Source organism: Garra rufa, chromosome 23 (assembly GCF_049309525.1).
Source record: "Garra rufa chromosome 23, GarRuf1.0, whole genome shotgun sequence".
Classification (NCBI taxonomy): Eukaryota; Metazoa; Chordata; class Actinopteri; order Cypriniformes; family Cyprinidae; genus Garra; species Garra rufa.
In genome coordinates this window covers 31,541,401-31,563,146 of record NC_133383.1, presented here as the reverse complement: position 1 = coordinate 31,563,146, position 21,746 = coordinate 31,541,401, and the positions used below count along the sequence as shown (strand labels likewise).

The 21,746-nt window shown below is 35.3% G+C and overlaps 2 protein-coding genes across 2 annotated transcripts in view; both read right to left on the bottom strand.

Annotated features, from left to right (window-relative positions):
* The window catches only part of LOC141299357 (methylglutaconyl-CoA hydratase, mitochondrial-like), a 57,747-nt gene extending 48,227 nt beyond the window's left edge, over positions 1 to 9,520 (bottom strand). Inside the window, exons 1-2 of the mRNA XM_073829711.1 lie at positions 9,283 to 9,520; positions 8,915 to 8,982 (exon numbers count right to left, since the gene is read on the bottom strand). Of these exons, the coding sequence (XP_073685812.1) occupies positions 8,915 to 8,982; positions 9,283 to 9,502 (288 nt within the window). The 5' untranslated portion in view covers positions 9,503 to 9,520. The remainder of the gene's footprint in view (positions 1 to 8,914; positions 8,983 to 9,282) is intronic.
* A 3,245-nt stretch (positions 9,521 to 12,765) lies between these two features.
* On the bottom strand, positions 12,766 to 16,950 carry LOC141299541 (nuclear factor interleukin-3-regulated protein). Its single transcript, XM_073829911.1, has 2 exons — positions 16,796 to 16,950; positions 12,766 to 14,532 (listed from the first exon to the last, which is right to left on the bottom strand). The coding sequence occupies exon 2, from the start codon at positions 14,417 to 14,419 to the stop codon at positions 13,040 to 13,042; it is 1,380 nt and encodes a 459-aa protein (XP_073686012.1). The 5' UTR covers positions 14,420 to 14,532; positions 16,796 to 16,950; the 3' UTR covers positions 12,766 to 13,039.
* Positions 16,951 to 21,746: the final 4,796 nt, after the last annotated feature.

Sequence of the window (21,746 nt, the reverse complement as noted above, 5' to 3'; positions counted from 1 at the left end):
CTACAAATTAAGTTCCTGATTTAAAATAATCGTAATCAGACTACAGTTACTTTTTTATGGATTACATAATTACATAGTATTCACACAATAGTAATAAATTATTCATCTTCTCTTCCTCTCTGAGATTTTAAAATAAATATTTCAATAATTACGTTTCTTTGATGTTGATTAATGGTCACATGGCATTGCAGGTGAATAAAAAATAAAAGTGTTTTATTTTAGCTGTTATTTTAAAAACACAGACTAAGGGACTTTGTTTTAGAATGATTTATTAATTTTTAGGTTTTCAATAAACACACAACCCCCTTGCAGTTCCTTTACGAACCCTAGTTTGGGAAACCCTGATGTAATATATTGTTTAATGCACTTTCATCTAACTCTCTGCATTTTTACATCATTATCGTACAAGATAGTCCTATTTAAATAAATGTGATAAATGAGTTAAAAGTAATCTAAAAGTAATAGATTATATTACCTAAAATCTGCATAATCACAAGGAGCTTGTAAACATCAGCTGAAGCTCATTTTATATGTGCTATATATATATATATAGGTGGACACTTTTGAGACTCCTCTACTGCCTCGTTCTTATCAGAAACTGAGAAAAATAATAATTGCAACATCGTAAATAATGATAGCGGCATGAACATTTAGTTTCATATTATTTAACAATATATCATTTAAATGTGGAGTCTGGTAATCCCAGGAGACCTGCATAGTTGGACATTTAAATGCTGACAGATAAACACTATCATAACATGTTTAGGCTAAGGTAGGCGATACTTGTCTTCAAGGACATCTTAATCGTATTCTTGATAATCAGTATCTTGCCTTCAAAGTCACGAACGTGTTTTTAAAATCTTGTAATATTTTAAAGCCTTTATTATTTTTCAACTCTACAGCTGTGAAATAAAACTCACTTCAAAGATTTACTTTTCATTCATAAAGTAGACATGATTTTTTTTTTTTTTTTTTACGGAAAACGTCTTTTTAAGATGAAAATGACATGAAATGACTCATATAACCAGAAGATGGCAGCAGCGGATCAATCATTGGCTGCCATTTCAACTCCCTCGTTTAAGACATCTTGCTTTTCGATTTATTACAAAATGACTAGTAGAATAAATTGTAGTACTTTTACCGCACTGAAGTATATAGCATAGCAAGTGCAGAAAGTCATTAAGCTCAGACACAAACACCCTATAAGGGTGAATTATTTAAATACTTTTATATAGTTCACCACAAATTAAATTTAAGTTAAATATTAATGCTGCGCTCCAAAGGCAAAGTGCAGTAAGTACGCCAACAATGAAACTAAGCAAAATGCCTTTAAAGTTTTACGCCAGCTAGTCAAACATGTTGACGCTCTCGTTTCTCTGAAACGGGACGAGATTGAACCAGGAGACTTTGCCACAAGACAAAACCATTGTCACAAAGTCCATTTTATGCCTTAACTCAATTTTGACCAAATGTGTGGTTACTGCGCTTTGCCTTTGGAGGGCAGAATGGTATAAGAAATAAATAATGCACTCAATATGAATTTAAAATATTTTATATAACTTAATAACTACATCTTTTAAGCTTTATCTTGAACTGTAAACGCTATTAATTAGCCTATATTTAACTTGTTACTGCTGTAGTTTTTTTTTTTTTTTTTTTTTACATCAGATTATCAGATGTTTGGTCCGGTTCTTACTGTCAATCATAGCAATGACTCACTCATATTTAGCCGTTTTACTTGCCTTTTTTTAAACACGCATTTGTCATTCTTGAAACGGTATACATGGATGTTTGGTCCCCTTAGATAAACAACACTTTTCTTCAATTGTGAATGGATTATGTAGAGAAAACAAGCAAAGTACACTCCTATTACGGCACACTACAGTTGACCGGAAATGACTTAGCTGGCTTGTCTTAAACAACCCAGCAGACACACAACGTCATAAGACGTTAATATTAGGTTAGATTTAGGTCGTGACGTCAGGTGACCAAAATCCAACGTCTGATTGACGTCATAGTGGTAATGTCCATACAACGTCAAGTTGTAACATCATTAGACGTTGATATTTGGTTGCTTTTAGGTTGTGTTGGAAAGAGACGTCGTTCTGACGTTGGGTTCTACAGTCGTGGCCAAAAGTTTTGAGAATGACACAAATATTAGTTTTCACAAAGTTTGCTGCTCAACTGCTTTTAGATCTTTGTTTCAGTTGTTTCTGTGATGTACTGAAATATAATTACAAGCACTTCATACGTTTCAAAGGCTTTTATCGACAATTGCATGACATTTATGCAAAGAGTCAGTATTTGCAGTGTTGGCCCTTCTTTTTCAGGACCTCTGCAATTGGACTGGGCATGCTCTCAATCAACTTCTGGGCCAAATCCTGACTGATAGCAACCCATTCTTTCATAATCACTTCTTGGAGTTTGTCAGAATTAGTGGGTTTTTGTTTGTCCACCCGCCTCTTGAGGATTGACCACAAGTTCTCAATGGGATTAAGATCTGGGGAGTTTCCAGGCCATGGACCCAAAATTTCAACGTTTTGGTCCCCGAGCCACTTAGTTATCACTTTTGCCTTATGGCTCCATCGTGCTGGAAAATGCATTGTTCTTCACCAAACTGTTGTTGGATTGTTGGAAGAAGTTGCTGTTGGAGGGTGTTTTGGTACCATTCTTTATTCATGGCTGTGTTTTTGGGAAAAATTGTGAGTGAGCCCACTCCCTTGGATGAGAAGCAACCCCACACATGAATGGTCTCAGGATGCTTTACTGTTGGCATGACACAGGACTGATGGTAGCGCTCACCTTTTCTTCTCCGGACAAGACTTTTTCCAGATGCCCCAAACAATCGGAAAGAGGCTTCATCGGAGAATATGACTTTGCCCCAGTCCTCAGCAGTCCATTCGCCATACTTTTTTGCAGAAGATCAATCTGTCCCTGATGTTTTTTTTGGAGAGAAGTGGCTTCTTTGCTGCCCTTCTTGACACCAGGCCATCTTCCAAAAGTCTTGGCCTCACTGTGCGTCAGATGCGCTCACACCTGCCTGCTGCCATTCCTGAGCAAGCTCTGCACTGGTGGCACTCTGATCCCGCAGCTCAATCCTCTTTAGGAGACCATCCTGGCGCTTGCTGGACTTTCTTGGACGCCCTGAAGCCTTCTTAACAATGCAGTGGAAAGTTTTTTTCGGGATTAAGTTAATTTTCATGGCAAAGAAGGACTATGCAATTCATCTGATCACTCTTCATAACATTCTGGAGTATATGCAAATTGCTATTATAAAAACTTAGCAACTTAGCAGCAACTTTTCCAATTTCCAATATTTATGCAATTCTCAAAACTTTTGGCCACGACTGTACAGTGACGCATTGCTGCCACACACATATTTTTTTTCCCACTCAGCTATGTCGTTAAAACGACATCTTTTCTCGTAAAAACGACATATAATGTCATAAAAATGATCTGATGTTCCGGTTATAGATGATATGATTATATTATATGAGCTAAGCGTTTGTCCGCGCTGCCTTCGCCACAGTCCTGGCATAAAAGAGGATCTGCACGCTGTCGAAGTTATATAGAAATACACTGTTTTAATCATTTTAATGTAATGGTTTCAATTGAAGCGGCTTGTTTATTAGGAATAATCTCCAATCTGTCTACAATAACTGCCCTCAGACCCAGAGGATTTGAGATGATCATATCACACCTGTTATTTCTGAATAATCGACTCTGAGCTTGGAATATTATTTGGACGAATAAAGTTTGATTTTACAGAAAATTTTAATACCAACAGAAATAAATAAAAGAAAAATTACACACGGTTTGATCGTGTTATGATGATGGTGATTTCGTTCTGTTTAAAAAATGAAAAAATAAATAAATAAAGCTAGATTTTTTTTTTGTATTTTGTTATGCTTTAATATTGGTGCGTGAGCGGCCCTTAAAAGACCCTTTTTCAACTCAGCCTGTCTTTACTGTCTGTCCCATCATGCAGAATAAATGTTCGCCTGACGTACCACTCTGCAAATTAGTCACAATAACGGTGTCACACCAATGTCTATAGGCAGCTTGAAAGTTCTCCTTCAAAAAAACTAAATTGTATTTATTCAATTCGTATAAATCCAACAAGATGTAGTGTACAGTCTTTCCCGTGTGAGTTCATTATCTGTAGCCTACCATTGTGCTTACACATAACCCGGAACAACAACCTGATGCACGGCTTGATTCTGAAGAAATAATTTCTCATATATATAAGAATATATTATTTATATATAATCAGACTCAAGTATCAAGGCCACCCAGGCATGTTAAACAAATATTCAAGCAATAAGCTCATTTGTTTTGCAAAACTGTTTTTATGACATAATATGTGGTTATTACGAGAAAATTATGTCGTTTTAACGAGATATTTAAGTAGTTTTAACAAGAAAAGATCTTGTTATTACGAGAAAAGATCTCGTTTTAATGAGAAAAGATCTCGCTATTACGAGAAAAGATCTCATTATTTGAGAAAAGATCTCGTTTTAATGAGAAAAGATCTCATTACGAGAAAAGATCTCGTTATTACGAGAAAAGATGTCGTTTTAAAGAGAAAGATCTTGTTATTACGAGAAAAGATCTCGTTATTACGAGAAAAGATCTCGTTTTAATGAGAAAAGATCTCGCTATTACGAGAAAAGATCTCATTATTTGAGAAAAGATCTCGTTTTAATGAGAAAAGATCTCATTACGAGAAAAGATCTCGTTTTTACGAGAAAAGATGTCGTTTTAAAGAGAAAAGATCTTGTTTAATGAGAAAAGATCTCGTTTAATGAGAAAAGATCTCGTTTTAATGAGAAAAGATCTCGCTATTACGAGAAAAGATCTCGTTATTTGAGAAAAGATCTCGTTTTAATGAGAAAAGATCTCGTTATTTGAGAAAAGATCTCGTTATTTGAGAAAAGATCTCGTTTTAATGAGAAAAGATCTCGTTATTTGAGAAAAGATCTCGTTATTTGAGAAAAGATCTAGTTTTAATGAGAAAAGATCTCGCTATTACGAGAAAAGATCTCGTTTTAATGAGAAAAGATCTCGTTTTAATGAGAAAAGATCTCGTTTAATGAGAAAAGATCTCGTTATTACGAGAAAAGATCTCGTTATTACGAGAAAAGATCTCGTTTAATGAGAAAAGATCTCGTTTAATGAGAAAAGATCTCGTTATTACGAGAAAAGATCTTGTTTTAATGAGAAAAGATCTCGTTATTACGAGAAAAGATGTCGTTTTAAAGAGAAAAGATCTCGTTTTAATGAGAAAAAATCTCGTTATTACGAGAAAAGATGTCATTTTAACGAGAAAAGATCTCACTATTACGAGAAAAGATGTCGTTTTAAAGAGAAAAGATCTCGTTTTAATGAGAAAAAATCTCGTTATTACGAGAAAAGATGTCATTTTAACGAGAAAAGATCTCACTATTACGAGAAAAGATCTCGTTTTAATGAGAAAAGATCTCGCTATTACGAGAAAGATCTTGTTTTAATGAGAAAAGATCTCGTTATTACGAGAAAAGATGTCGTTTTAAAGAGAAAAGATCTCGTTTTAATGAGAAAAAATCTCGTTATTACGAGAAAAGATGTCATTTTAACGAGAAAAGATCTCACTATTACGAGAAAAGATCTCGTTTTAATGAGAAAAGATCTCGCTATTACGAGAAAGATGTCGTTTTAAAGAGAAAAGATCTCGTTTAATGAGAAAAGATCTCGTTATTACGAGAAAAGATGTCGTTTTAATGAGAAAAGATCTCGTTTAATGAGAAAAGATCTCGTTATTACGAGAAAAGATCTCGTTTAATGAGAAAAGATCTCGTTATTACGAGAAAAGATCTTGTTTTAATGAGAAAAGATCTCGTTATTACGAGAAAAGATGTCGTTTTAAAGAGAAAAGATCTCGTTTTAATGAGAAAAAATCTCGTTATTACGAGAAAAGATGTCATTTTAACGAGAAAAGATCTCACTATTACGAGAAAAGATCTCGTTTTAATGAGAAAAGATCTCGCTATTACGAGAAAAGATCTCGTTTTAATGAGAAAAGATCTCGCTATTACGAGAAAAGATCTCGTTATTTGAGAAAAGATCTCGTTTTAATGAGAAAAGATCTCGCTATTACGAGAAAAGATGTCATTTTAACGAGAAATGATCTCGTTTTAATGAGAAAAGATCTCGTTATTACGAGAAAAGATCTCGTTTTAATGAGAAAAGATCTCGTTATTACGAGAAAAGATCTCGGTTTAATGAGAAAAGATCTCGTTTTAATGAGAAAAGATCTCGTTTTAATGAGAAAAGATCTCGCTATTTGAGAAAAGATCTCGTTTTAATGAGAAAAGATCTCGTTTTAATGAGAAAAGATCTCGCTATTTGAGAAAAGATCTCGTTTTAATGAGAAAAGATCTCGCTATTACGAGAAAAGATCTCGTTTTAATGAGAAAAGATCTCGCTATTACGAGAAAAGATCTCGTTTTAATGAGAAAAGATCTCGCTATTACGAGAAAAGATCTCGTTTTAATGAGAAAAGATCTCGTTTTAATGAGAAAAGATCTCGTTATTTGAGAAAAGATCTCGTTATTTGAGAAAAGATGTCGTTTTTAAAGAGAAAAGATCTCGTTTTAAAGAGAAAAGATCTCGTTTAATGAGAAAAGATCTCGTTATTACGAGAAAAGATCTCGTTTTAATGAGAAAAGATCTCGCTATTACGAGAAAAGATCTCGTTATTTGAGAAAAGATGTCATTTTAACGAGAAATGATCTCGTTTTAATGAGAAAAGATCTCGTTATTACGAGAAAAGATCTCGTTTTAATGAGAAAAGATCTCGTTATTACGAGAAAAGATCTCGTTTTAATGAGAAAAGATCTCGTTTTAATGAGAAAAGATCTCGTTTTAATGAGAAAAGATCTCGTTTTAATGAGAAAAGATCTCGCTATTTGAGAAAAGATCTCGTTTTAATAAGAAAAGATCTCGTTTTAATGAGAAAAGATCTCGCTATTTGAGAAAAGATCTCGTTTTAATGAGAAAAGATCTCGTTTTAATGAGAAAAGATCTCGCTATTACGAGAAAAGATCTCGTTTTAATGAGAAAAGATCTCGTTTTAATGAGAAAAGATCTCGTTTTAATGAGAAAAGATGTCGTTTTTAAAGAGAAAAGATCTCGTTTTAATGAGAAAAGATCTCGTTATTACGAGAAAAGATGTCGTTTTTAAAGAGAAAATATCTTGTTTAATGAGAAAAGATCCCGTTATTACGAGAAAAGATCTCGTTTTAATGAGAAAAGATCTCGCTGTTACGAGAAAAGATGACGTTTTAATGAGAAAAGATCTCGTTATTACGAGAAAAGATCTCGTTTTAATGAGAAAAGATCTCGCTATTACGAGAAAAGATCTCGTTTTAATGAGAAAAGATCTCGTTATTTCGAGAAAAGATCTTGTTTTAATGAGAAAAGATCTCGTTATTACGAGAAAAGATGTCGTTTTAAAGAGAAAAGATCTCGTTTAATGAGAAAAGATCTCGTTTAATGAGAAAAGATCTCGTTATTACGAGAAAAGATCTCGTTTTAATGAGAAAAGATCTCGCTATTACGAGAAAAGATCTCGTTTTAATGAGAAAAGATCTCGTTATTTGAGAAAAGATCTCGTTTTAATGAGAAAAGATCTCGTTATTTGAGAAAAGATCTCGTTTTAATGAGAAAAGATCTCGCTATTACGAGAAAAGATCTCGTTTTAATGAGAAAAGATCTCGTTTTAATGAGAAAAGATCTCGTTATTTGAGAAAAGATGTCGTTTTTAAAGAGAAAAGATCTCGTTTTAATGGGAAAAGATCTCGTTATTACAAGAAAAGATGTCGTTTTAAAGAGAAAATATCTCGTTTAATGAGAAAATATCCCGTTATTACGAGAAAAGATCTCGTTTTAATGAGAAAAGATCTCGTTATTTCGAGAAAAGATCTTGTTTTAATGAGAAAAGATCTCGTTATTACAAGAAAAGATGTCGTTTTAAAGAGAAAAGATCTTGTTTAATGAGAAAAGATCTCGTTTAATGAGAAAAGATCTCGTTTAATGAGAAAAGATCTCGTTATTACGAGAAAAGATCTCGTTATTTGAGAAAAGATCTCGTTTTAATGAGAAAAGATCTCGCTATTACGAGAAAAGATCTCGTTTTAATGAGAAAAGATCTCGTTTTAATGAGGAAAGATCTCGTTATTTGAGAAAAGATCTCGTTTTTAAAGAGAAAAGATCTCGTTTTAATGGGAAAAGATCTCGTTATTACGAGAAAAGATGTCGTTTTAAAGAGAAAATATCTCGTTTAATGAGAAAAGATCCTGTTATTACGAGAAAAGATCTCGTTATTACGAGAAAAGATCTCGTTTTAATGAGAAAAGATCTCGCTTTTACGAGGAAAGATCTCGCTTTTACGAGAAAAGATGTCGTTTTAATGAGAAAAGATCTCGCTTTTACGAGAAAAGATGTCGTTTTAATGAGAAAAGATGTCGTTTTAATGAGAAAAGATCTCGTTATTACGAGAAAAGATGTCGTTTTAATGAGAAAAGATCTTGTTATTATGAGAAAAGATCTTGTTTTAATGAGAAAAGATCTTGTTATTTCGAGAAAAGATCTCGTTTTAATGAGAAAATATCTTGTTTTAATGAGAAAAGATCTCGTTATAACGACATAGCTGGGTAGGAAAAAAAAAATGTGTTTCAGCAATGCGTCACCGTAGGGTTCTGACGTCAACCCAATTTTCATTTCCAAACAAAATGCAACGCCCCTACGTCGTTGGGGTACAACGTCAATCGGACGTCATGTTGACATCCTGTGCCTGCTGGGAAGTAATCCATGCATATGGTCAATTGTGATTAACTGTTACATTTATGACAAGCAACATTGTAAAAATACTCACCATCGTAACAAGATTTTTGCTGATGGCATTTCTAGATTGAGGGCGATTGATCCCCAAAACAACAATTCCTAAAAATACAAAACCAGTTATAACTACAACAAATTGTAAGAAAAAAATATGAAAACTCATGAGTGACATGACAACTTATAGGTTAAAAAGGGTATTGAGCGGACTTGAAATCCTAAACTCAGGCACTTATTTAAAAAATGACTGATACTTTCTTGCAGTAACAGGGCACTGAAACTGTTAAAACAATGGGGCATTATGAGAGTCTGCAGAGTACGTGTCTGCAATGCATATGAAGCCACAACACGTACAAGAATGCGATACACAAACTCTGTGATCAATCACTGTATCTTGTCTTCTACCTGAGTCATCACCGTCCAAGTATCTAACGATAAGGTCATCTGCAGACTTAACGTCGGAGCTGTACAGTCGCACACCTGCGTTGAAAGCATTACGCGCACAATGCGCTCTCTTTGTTTGAAATATATTCAAAACATTGTCCGATCTGCACACGCCGTTGACAATGTTTATTTGCGATCGGAAAGCCTGAAACAGGACTCTGCACCTCACTAAAGACGCCATGCTTCTGCTTTCCTTGACTTTCAACTCTGAACCGCGAGTGACGTAATCGTTTCGGGTCACGTGACCGCGCTCTCTCTGCAGCGGGATTTCTCTGACGAAATTTGAAGAGGGAACGCGCACAAGACAAGACATCAACTTCAGATGAACTTCAGATGGTGTTTAGGTAAAATATATAGCATATAGCCTATGGTCAATTTACAAAGACCTCCACGCTTTAGCTATTCCTTTAGCAGACGGTTTTATTCAAAGGAACATTGAGCATTTTGGCACCATTTAGCCTAAACAATACAAGTAACGCAAGTTACGTAATAATTACTTTTTCAAAAGTAACTAGTAAAGTAACGCTTGTTACTTTTTAATTGACAAGAAAATATCTGTTACTTTTCCCCCTCATTTATTGATTAAAATATCTCCTGTCCCAATTTGGAGAGAAATTGTAAGATGTTACTTTAGTTCTAGAATAAATGTGAACATGCATTAATTCATCTCAGTCACTAAAAAAACTGATACAGTATTCCTCAAAAATAATAAAAATTGTGAAATGCAACGCAAACCTGCAATACTTAAATATGATACATAATACAAATATCCTTTATGTATTTAATTCCAATTTATTAACCGATGTCTTTGCTGCCGACCTTCGATGATCCAATTCATCCATACTAATAAGCAAAAATTACTCAAGATAATCTAACATTTGTTTTCCTTAATTTTTTTTATTGTTGAAGAGTTGATTTTTTTCTTCTGCGGTCTACTGTACAGAAGTGAATTTATTTTTCTCTAAGCCCGAGGCTTTTGGTGTGAAATAGCCAAAAATAGAACTTTTTATATTAAAAACAAACAAGCAAGCCCTGCCCAGATTTAAAAAGTAAAACAAAGTAACATAACACATTTCATAAAAAGTATACAAAGTTTCCTCATTATGGATAACAAAGTTATGTAAGATAAGGAGGTTATACTGTCCAGATATTGTTATAGGTTCACCCTCAGAAAGGAAAAATGTGATTTGCATCAATACCAGTGTATTTTATCATCCGAGAAACATTTGGAATCCAAAAGTGTCTGTTCTCCTATTCAGCATTTGTTAATGATTTGCACAATCAATAGTAATTACCTTATTAATTAATTACATTTCTAATTGTCATTTTAAATATAAGTAAATCTGGTTTATAATTGAAAAATAAAAAAACAGTTGAGAACCACCACAATAAACATTATTTCAAGCCTCACTGATGACTTAACAATATAGCTTACCCTCAGTATTAAAAATGTTATAGGTTCACCCTCATGGAAAAACATGGTTTTCATCAATACGAAAAACATCTGTTCTCCTGTTCAGACTTTGTTAATAATTGCAGTCAATGGTAGTTAATTATACTTCTAAATTCCATTTCATACATGAGCAAATCTGGATTTCTGAAGCAAAGAACAGTTGAGAACCACCACAATAAACACTATTTCAAAGACTTAACAATATAGCTTAGCCATTGTAAAATTTAAAAGCCCAGTATTTGGGCTGATTATCAAAAGGATGTCGATTTTTCATGTTTTAATGGAAACTTTCAACATTTCTCACATTATCACAGTTAAGAAAATGGTAATAAAATATGACAAGAACTCAGAGTTAATCTGCCATTTAGCAGACTGTTTTATCCAAAGTGACTCAGAAATGAGGAACATCTAGCATTTTGGCTTATGATTGCTCACAAGAGCCAGCAACATTCATAGCAGCCAACACAATGTCAAGAAAGTTTAGAAATTTCCTTATTATGGAAACCTCAACAAGGAAAAACATGGTTTGCATCAATGCCAGTGTATTTTATCACTGTTTATAGCAATGGCAATTAATTACATTTCTAACTTTCATTTTAAATATAATATGATTTCCTGAAGCAAGGAAACAATTGAGAACCACCACTATAAACATTATTTCAAGCCTCACTAATGATTTAACAATGGCTTACCCTCAGTATTGTGAAAACACCATAGCCAAGGTTTAGGCTGATTAAAAGGGCATTGATTTTCAATGTCATTTAGGTAAAAAAAAATTGTGAAGCCTGTTTCTATAATGCCTTATTAGGGTATTCTTAATAGAGTATAATGTTTAATTGTTGTAGGCCTGGTTTCGCAGACAGGGTTTCAACTAAGCCAGGATTAGGCCATAGGTCAATTAAGGCATTTAAGTCATTTTTATAAATGTGCCTTAGAAAGAAAAAAAAACATTACTGGTGTCCATCTTAAGACAAAAGCACTGATATATTTTAAGATCAATCAGTGCAAGTTTCTTTCAGTTGAAATGGCTTTGTGTGTGAAACCGGGGATAATGTATTAAAAGGCTCATATCTTAAGATCTATGTTATTTTGCTAAATCTTAACAGTAGCTAGGGGGGTTGTTCAGATTTAAGTATTTTCAGTGCAGCTAATGTAAACTTAACTGTGTGTTAGTTTAACTCATGGTAGCTCTTTTACGTCTGAAACAATGCAATACTGTTGTGTTGATATTCTAATACAGCAAATGTGCAATATAACCCCTTCATGATATTTTGTTTAAAATAAGACTTTACTCGTTACCACTTAACCCAGACCACTCAAAATATTATGACGACATTAAAAGGCCTTTCAGATATTTAAAAGAAGGCTTTGTATTTGTAACTTTACAGTAAATGACCACTCATAAAATCAAGAAACTCATACCATCAAGACATAAGCCTTATAATATATTATAAATGTATTATACTATAATCCTTTGTGGCATATAATGTGTTCATTGTGTGTTATAAATCATTATACTTATAACCATAAATAGGTAAGTATTATAATGTATTAACTGTTATTACAATTGTTCATTATTAGATGATTCAGCATGTAAGGCAGTATGCGATCTTATTCAGTAAATGCACTCAGAATGATAGAGAGTATATGTGATGCTGAACCACAAAACCAGTCTTAAGTAGAACGGGTATATTTGTAGAAGTAGCCAAAAATACATTATATGGGTCAAAATTATACATTTTTCTTTTATGCCAAAAATCATTAGGATATTAAGTAAAGATCATGTTCCATAACATAAATATAACTTAATTTTTCATTAGTAATGCTAAGAACTTCATTTAGACAACTTTAAAGGTGATTTTCTCAATGTTTTGATTTCTTTGCACCCTCAGATTCCAGATTTTTAAATAGTTGTATCTCAAATGTTAAACCATTATGCAAAGCTGATATACTTTGCTAACTAAGTGAGAAAGGGGGGAAAGACTCAAGTGTTTCAGTGCTTGCATTTATTGTAAACAAAAGAGAACATACAATGTACAATACATTTTGAGAAGATAACATTAACAGTAGCCCAATGTTTGGGCCTACAAATGGAGTCATCAAGAAGACACGGCAAACTACAACAGTAAGTGCACAAAACACCATTCTTCTCAATGAAGTGCAGCTCGTTGACACCATAACAAACCGCACAGTGCAGTAGCGAACACAGTGGAAAACAGGCGTTGTGCAAATAGAGGGAACTCAGTTTCAGAAACATCCTTTTCATTACGAGTCAATTTCAGTAGTGCTTTTCGTGGACTCAATAACAGAGCCTTGCTGTTTTGTAATCAGTCTTTTCAAGGTGGCCACTTCTGCCGACAGATCAGCGATGCCCTGTTTCAAGTACAAGTTCTCCGATTCAGAGTTGATGAGTTTGTTAGGCACAGGCCTCGGTGAGTCTGGACAGTGCCGGTGTTTCCAGTTAGTTGGCTCCTCCTGATGATCTTTGTGCCATTCCTTCGGCTGCTGACTCCAGTCCTGAGCATCACTCATCTGGAAGGACATGGGGCTAAGAGACGACTGAATGTACTCGGGTGAAACGTACTGACTCATTTGGTAGCATCGACTTGCAGCAGACATGTCAATAGGAAAGGAGGACTTCCCAGATGATTCGTAGTCGGGATCAATAGCCTCCACTTTGATCTGGATGGCCCGGGCTTTGATCCTCAACTTGTGGGGCAAAGCTGAGGCACTGACATCTGGCACTTTGAGGGTCGACACAATCACACTCTGCGAATCCGCTCTGGGTGGAACCGGACCCTTCGGGACCTGCTGTTCGTCCTCTCCATCCGAGGACTTGCTTACCGCCCCGTCATCTCCGTCTGACGTTCGTGGCGAATTGCTAGACGATCTGGTGAGTTGCAAAAACGGCGATGGCTGGGAGTAGCTTCCAGGAAAAGGGCTACTAAGGTAGTTCCTGTACAGTTCATACGGACTTGCCCTGTCTTTGGCGTATCTGCCCGTTTCCAGAGGCTCTTGCTTGATGCTGTTAGGCGTTCTGGATATGTTTATAAGTGGGCTCCCCTGGGTCACCACACTTGAGTCGGATCCATCGGACAAGGCGCTGTGAGGTGAGTGCTTGATGACCGATATGTGGCTGCTGGTTAAACGCGCTGGCTCCAGCTCACCTGGGTAGGAACCCTTGATGGCACTGGGTGGGATAAAGTCCTGATAGAGTTCAGCTGTGGAGCTGGAAATTTTCTGCACCTCCTGAGCGTAAGCGGCTGAGCTCACTAAGCCAAACCTGAGTTTAAGCGACAGAAGCTCTGCTTTCAGCGATGCGTTCTCTTCCCCAAGAGCCATGAGCTTGTTCTCCAAAACCATGTCATTGATTCGGCGCTTTTCCCGTGAGCGCTTGGCCGCCTCGTTGTTCTTGCGTCTTCGTTCCCAGTATAGGTTGTCTTTCTTCTCGTCTGGTATGAACTCGCGTTTTCTCCGACAGGAGGAGGACTTGGTCTTAAAGGGCAATGGGGACAGCTTGTGGTTAATCAGGTCTCTGTCTGTCCCTTGCAAAGCCACTGCCAGCACCAAGGCATCCTCTCCACCGTAGGGCCCAGCGCATGAGGGCTCCTTCTTAATGGCTTGCATATTACACAATGTGGTCATCAAGACTGCATAAGCTCATTAGTTGGCGCTGGGTTTAAGTAAACATCTCATCGTAAACCAAGACGTCACGTGTCCTCTTTGCCAAGCCAGTGCCAGAGAATTTCGCAATAGATCTGGTGAGATAAAAACAGAGACATATTAGACTCTCAATCAAAAAAGTGTCCCCATCTATCATGTCTTTTTTTTTCAAAAAAGACATGATAGAAGATATTTAAGTAGCACAGGTATATTCGTAGCAATAGCCAAAAATACATTGAATGGGTATCATTAGGATATCAAGTAAAGATAAATTGTAAATTTCCTAACGTAAATATATCAAAACTTAATTTTTGATTAGTAATGTGCATTGCTAAGAATTTCATTTGGACAACTTTAAAGGCAATTTTCTCAATATTTAGTTTTTTTTTTTTTTTTTTTTTTTTTTTGCACTTTCAGATTTCAGATTTTCAAATAAGCTGTATCTCAGCCAAATATTTATAAATCTCAATATCTCAATAAAAAATGACCCTTGTGATTGGTTTTGTGGTCCAGGGTCACATTTGCAAGTAATGGATTGTGTGTGAATATCCACTTCATCCAGCAATCCTTTGTTTTCGGTCTTTAGTAGTCTCAATACTGTCTGAGAAACCACTGTAAACGTGTGTCAGAACGAATCGCCGACGATTTCAGATGTTTTTGCAAACCCGTCTAGCCGATTAGATCAGAGTGATTCATTCGCGGTCTGGCATCTCTACTTCTGATCATAAACAGCTGACAGAAAACACACTGGACGTGACTGCTGAAGTATTACCATCGGGGAGCATTATTTTTAGCGAAGAGAGAAAAGTAACTGCGCACAGTGTTTCTATTTTTAAACAGACGGACAGGAAAAGTTTTACGTTTCAAGCCGAAACGTGACTATTAGAACGTACAGCAATCTAAAAAATATGCTCTGCCCCATTATGTCACCATTTTTGAGGCGGGTCGCGTTCTCAAAGTAATGCAACAGCTCACGTTTTCCAACTCGAAGAGCTTTTATAATGCGGTCGTGATTAAATTAAAATCTGGAAACTCTTTCGAAGCAGTGTGTTAGTATTAATTCTCAGTGTTGCATGAGACATTTTAAGAACAAACCTGAGAATGACCTTTAACGTTAAGATCAAACAGCTGGATTTACCTCATCCTAACCTGGCTGTGGTTATAAACCTAAGTTTTCCGTGGTAACTTAATAGTGCGTAGTGTAAACACAGCCAGGTTTGAACTTAGGCTCCGGTATAGGCACAGACTAACAGCGCAGGGAACAAAGGAATGCGACCAGCCAGCATCACACGTGGCTGAACAGAGACACATTAATCAATAAAAGGGCGCTAGAAAAAAAAAGCAATTGAAACGTTTTGCAATTTGACAATCACGGAAAGGCTTTGTATTCTACTCTGATTTATGGGAATGCATTGTTTCTCAAAGTGAAACTGAGAATGCATTTTGCGTAAGCGTTTTGGTTTTGGGATTCAATGGCTGCGTCTCCAAGGAATAGCTTAATAAAAACATGGCTGTAGCAAAGTTGACTGGCGTTCACACTTGAATCGTCTTTAAAATGCCACCTCTAATGCAAAGACGTATAAGCACACCATACCCTTGCGGTGTTGTTATTTGACAGGCCTTTAATGCATTCACATGCACTCACCCCATCCCGACAGAGACACTCAGGACAGTCTAATCTATGCGCGTCAAACATTAACCTTAGCGATAAATTAAAGATATAACGTTAGATATTTACAGATGGTCAGAAATAAGTGTTATCTTTGTGCATCGTGCCGTTGCAGTCTTTTTATCAGAAGTGTCCCAGCTTCCGTTATTGTGTAAGGAGTGTAAGATGATCAGTCAGTGTTACACAATAAATGCAAACAAGCGTTTTAGCGATTTTCGGGTAGGTATTTTTAAACCTGTTAAAGCAACTGCAAAATTTGCCACGAATCTAAAACGTATATAAAACCACAAATCCGTATGATATCCTTTAACATCAAATATGTTAAATTGCATAAGGTTAAATTTGCCTAAATGTATTATGCATTGACCCAAAAGCCCAATACACCAACCCACATAAATAGTGGGTCACTGTGCCATCCCGTCTCCCAATGCCTCTTTTGTTTTGATGTTTTGATGTTAAAAAATAAATATCATACTAGTAATGTGCGTTACCAAATATGGCACCGCATAAGTAATAACAATCTATACGCGTAATAATATGTTGTGCGAAAAATAACTATGGCGCACATATTAGAAGTTGCCTTACTGTATCACTCTGCTCTAGCCCATATACCGGCTACCGGTTGAAACACCCCAAACGAGCCCTATCCGTTTCATATAAGCCTCACGGTAAAAGAAGAAAGCAGTTACCTCTTATTTATAAGCAAAAGTCCAAATAGATGGAGGTCCGGGATAAATAGTGTATGCGAAAACATTCAAAGCGACCAGAAGTGTTTCATCAGCAGTGATAAAATCCCATCTGGAAATAATACTTGTGTTTCTCCTATGCGTTTTCCTGTCGGAGTGACTGCTGCCTCATGGATCTGTGTTAGTAGGTCACTACAGAAGTGTATTGGCAGCGTCCATTGACTGGCACATCTCACGACCAATCCAAATACAGCATCTTCCGATTGGAGCCAATGAATCGCTTCTCATTAACAGTAGTCGGTTTCACATAAGCAATAATCACTTCATAAGAATTAACAGTAGTATGCATAACACAGATGAGGAAAACCTGTAAGAAAGCTCATTTTTATAGCCAATTAAAAAGCTTTGTCTAACTTTCCGGCAGATCTAGAATATCTAGTATTTTCTAAATGTCAAACATTACATAAATATTAGTGTTTACATAACACATGTGTACTGTGTATATTTATTATGTATATATAAATAAACACACATATGCATGTATATATATTTAAGAAAAATGTTTTCATATTAAATATATTTATATATAATATAAATTATATGATTATAAAACGTGCTGAGTAACGATTAATCGCGATTAATTGAATCCAAAATAAACATTTTTGTGTACATAATGTATGTGTGTGTACTGTGTATGTTTCTTATGTATATATAAATAAACATGCATGTATATATTTAAGAAAAAAAGTGTTTTCATAATATATTTATATATAAATTAGATTAATATAAAAAGTGCTGGACAACGATTAATCGTGATTAATTGCATCCAAAATAAACATTTATGTGTACATAAAAAAAAATATATATATATATGCGTTTATTTATACATAATAAATATAAACAGTACATAAATATATATTTGTATTTATATATAAAAATATAAATATATATATATATATGTACTGTTTTTATATATATATATATATATACACACATATACATACATACATACATATATACATACATACATACATATATGTACTGTTTATATTTATTATGTAGGCTATATATAAATAAGCGCATGCATGTATATATTTTAGAAAAAATGTCACATATATACACAAATTATATAAATATAGACACCTAAATACATGTTAATATTTTCAAAATATATATATGTTTGTTTTTATATATACACATTATAAATACATGCATATGTATGTGTATATATTTTGAAAATATTTGCTTGAATGTATTATAGTGCTGGGCAAGGATTAATTGCGATTAATCACAACCAAAATAAAAGTTTTTGTTTATATGTGTACCGTGTATGTGTCTTCACAAATACGCACATAGTATGTAAACAAATTTTGTTTTGGATGTGATTAATCGTGATTAATCATTTGACAATGATAATAACAATATATAGCATACCATGACTATACAGTGTTTATTATTATTATTATCAATGTGGCATGTAGTAGCAAAACTAGTATCATTAGAACTGTCATAATCTTAATATAGAAATGAATAAACACTAATTATACTGTGATTATTCAAAATATTACCCTTATAATTTTAATGATTTGATATTTGGATGACCTGCATACAGCTGTTACCTAAATATTAACAGTGGCATCTGTTTGAAAGTGGCATTCAAATAAACAGGGTAAAGTTTACAGCAGAATGGCTCCTTTCAAACAGCTTATATAAATGGTGTTATGCATCATTACCTCTTTTAAAGCACAAGGCCACACCGGTGTTAAATCGCTTCCAATTTGTGATTTTTCTCAGCATCATCTGCTCAATGGATGATTTGGTCATTGATTTTTCCCCCAGCAACTAAAACTAACTTGATACATATGCGTGTTATGAAATTGTCAACATAAGCAGCATAATTTATAGCTGTCTAGTGGTCGATATGATATAACAGGTGTGAATGTGATGTAACCTAAAACTAAAGGAGTTGCACAACGTGGCGTCCAGATGACCTACATTGAATAAGAAGTGTACGAGTGCGCCATCCGCTGGAAAAAGAAACGCTTCAAATGCACATTCAGAACCAAACTGGCAGGTATTCCGTAAACTGCTGATGCAACAAGTACCTGTTGACATCTCAGCATGCAAACTTGTGTAAGTATCAGCTTCTGAATGCAAGTCTACATTATTCGCCTTTCTTGGGAGATAAGAACACCTACTTTACAGTCATACAAAGTAGGCTACTTATGTGACCCTGGACCACACAACCAGCCATAAGGGTCAAATGAAAGCTGAAAAAATAAGTTTTCATTGATTTATGGTTTGTTAGCATAGGACAATGTTTGGTCAAGATACAACTGGAATTGGAAAATCTGGAATCTGAGGGTGCCAAAAAAATCGGAACATTGAGAAAAATCGCCTTTAAAGTTGTCCAAATGAAGTTCTCAGCAATGCATATTACTAATCAAAAGTTAAGTTTGGCTATATTTATGGTTCATGATCTTTACTTAATACAATAATGATTTTTTTGGCGTAAAAGAAAAATCGATCATTTTGACCGATCCGATTTATTTTTGGCTATTGCTACAAACATACCTGTGCTACTTAAAACTGCTTTTGTGGTCACATACGAGTCATATTAAATGTGACCCTGGACCACAAAACCAGTCATAAGGGTCAAATGAAAGCTGAATATATAAGCTTTACATTGATGTATGGTTTGCTAGGATAGAACAATGTTTGGTTAAGGAAAATCTGGAATGTGAGAGTGCAAAAAATCTGAATATTGAGAAAATCGCCTTTAAAGTTGTCCAAATGAAGTTTTTAGCAATGCATATTACTAATCAAAAGTTAAGTTTGGCTGTATTTATGGTACATGATCTTTAGTTAATATCCCAATGATTTTTTTGCGTAAAAGAAAAATCGATAATTTTGACCTATCCGATTTATTTTTGGCTATTGCTTCTTGTGGTCACATACGAGTCATATCAAATATGTGATCAAAACACAGACTAAACAATAAGCTTAAAAAGGCAAAAAGCAAACATTTTAAAGGTAAAACCAACGGGTTTGATGTTGACGGAGTCTAGAAGCAAAGCATCATACATATACAATGCACTCACTTGTGCAGAAACAATACCTTTTATTTAAGAGGTATCACAACTAAAGATTCACAGTGCAACGTAAGTGATTTTTACTTAAATGTGAGCAATTAAACAAATGCAATAAAAACACAATCAGCCAGTAATGATACAAATGTAGCATGATCTGCCTTGCTTGGTTTCCACTAAGATGGAAAGTTCGTGGAGGCAAACCTTGCGTTACCACCTTTGTAGCGCAGTTTGTGCGGCAGCAGAACCGACTGCGTGCTTGCTTTTTGTTGACTATTTGCTTGCATTTCACCTTCATGCGCGGCCCCGATCGCTCCAGGATGCCGCGCGTAATTCTGTGCCAAATCAGGTGAAGAGGTTTTGGAGTTACAAAAGCGCGGAACACTGGAGAGGTTGACCAATGCGTTTCTCGAGTCATTTCCATTTGCAAAACTTATATTCCTCATATAAGCTCCGTCGGTGCATGTATTCGTTCCGTGACCGTACCTGCCCATTGGATGATAACCATCCAATAAACTAATGCGCGGGGATTTCGTAATATCAGAGTTTTTCACCACAGGGTATGGTATCAAATCGAAAACCGAGCTAAGGTGATTTGTCTGAGGAGATATTAATCCGCAACAAGAAGAAAATGAGCAATGAGGCAGGCTACGCAATGGAACGGGTAAACTTCGTGAATAGCCTTCATTCGGCAGTCCTAGAGGGAACCCAAAAGCACCATCGACTGGAGTATTTTGCGCCGTTCTGTGATGATGAACCGCGGAGAGCGCAGCCTTTAATTTATCGTTCTCCCGTTGAAGCTCTACAGCCCGCGTCTCCAGAAGATGCTCCTCCATCCTCTTGCGCTGGCGAGACCTCTTCGCAGCTTCGTTATTACGAGTCCGTTTGAGCCAGTAATTACTGTCCTTCTGCTCATCAGGCGTGAACTGTCTTTTTCGCCGAGTTCCACTGTGGCTTTGCATGGCGTGAAATTGGTAGGTATTCTGTAAACTGCTGATGCTGGCCAGTTCATCATGCGTGGAGCAACAAGTACCCGTTGACATCTCAGCATGCAAACGTGTGTAAGTATCAGGTTCTGTATGCAAGTGTACATTTTTCGCCCAAAAAGTGGAGGATATATCAGTTATTATTTTGGTCCCGCCTTTCTTGGGAGATAAGAACACCTACTTTACAGTCATTGGTTAACATCACTCACAGTTTTCACAAAGTACTTATGTGACCCTGGACAACAAAACCAGGCATAAGTGTCAAATGAAAGCTGAATAAGTAAGCTTTCCATTGATGTATGGTTTGTTAGGATAGGATGTTGTGATAGGACAATGTTGGGTCAAGGAAAATGCAAAAAAAATCTGAATATTGAGAATATCGCCTTTAAAGATGTTCTTTGCAATGCATATTACTAATCAAAACTTAAGTTATGTATTTACAGTAGGCAATTTACAAAATATCTCCATGGAACATGATCTTTACTTAAGATCCTAAAGATTTTTGACATAAAAGAAATAGGATAATTTTGACCTATGCAATGCATTTTTGGCTATTGCTACAAATACCTGTGCTACTTAAATCTGCTTTTGTGGTCACATACGAGTCATATAAAATGTGACCTTGGACCACAAAACCAATCATAAGGGTCAAATGAGAGCTGAATATATAAGATTTCCATTGATGTATGGTTTGTTAGGATAGGACAATGTTTGGTAAAAGGAAAATCTGGAATGTGAGAGTGCAAAAAAATCGGAATATTGAGAAAATTGCCTTTAAAGTTGTCCAAATGAAGTCCTTATGCATATTACTAATTAAAAGTTAAGTTTTGATATATTTACAGTAGGCAATTTACAAAATAGCTTCATGGAACACGATCT

Excerpts from the sequence above, each read along its gene's own strand:
- LOC141299541 (XM_073829911.1), bottom strand. The coding sequence starts at position 14,419 with ATGACCACATTGTGTAATATGCAAGCCATTAAGAAGGAGCCCTCATGC.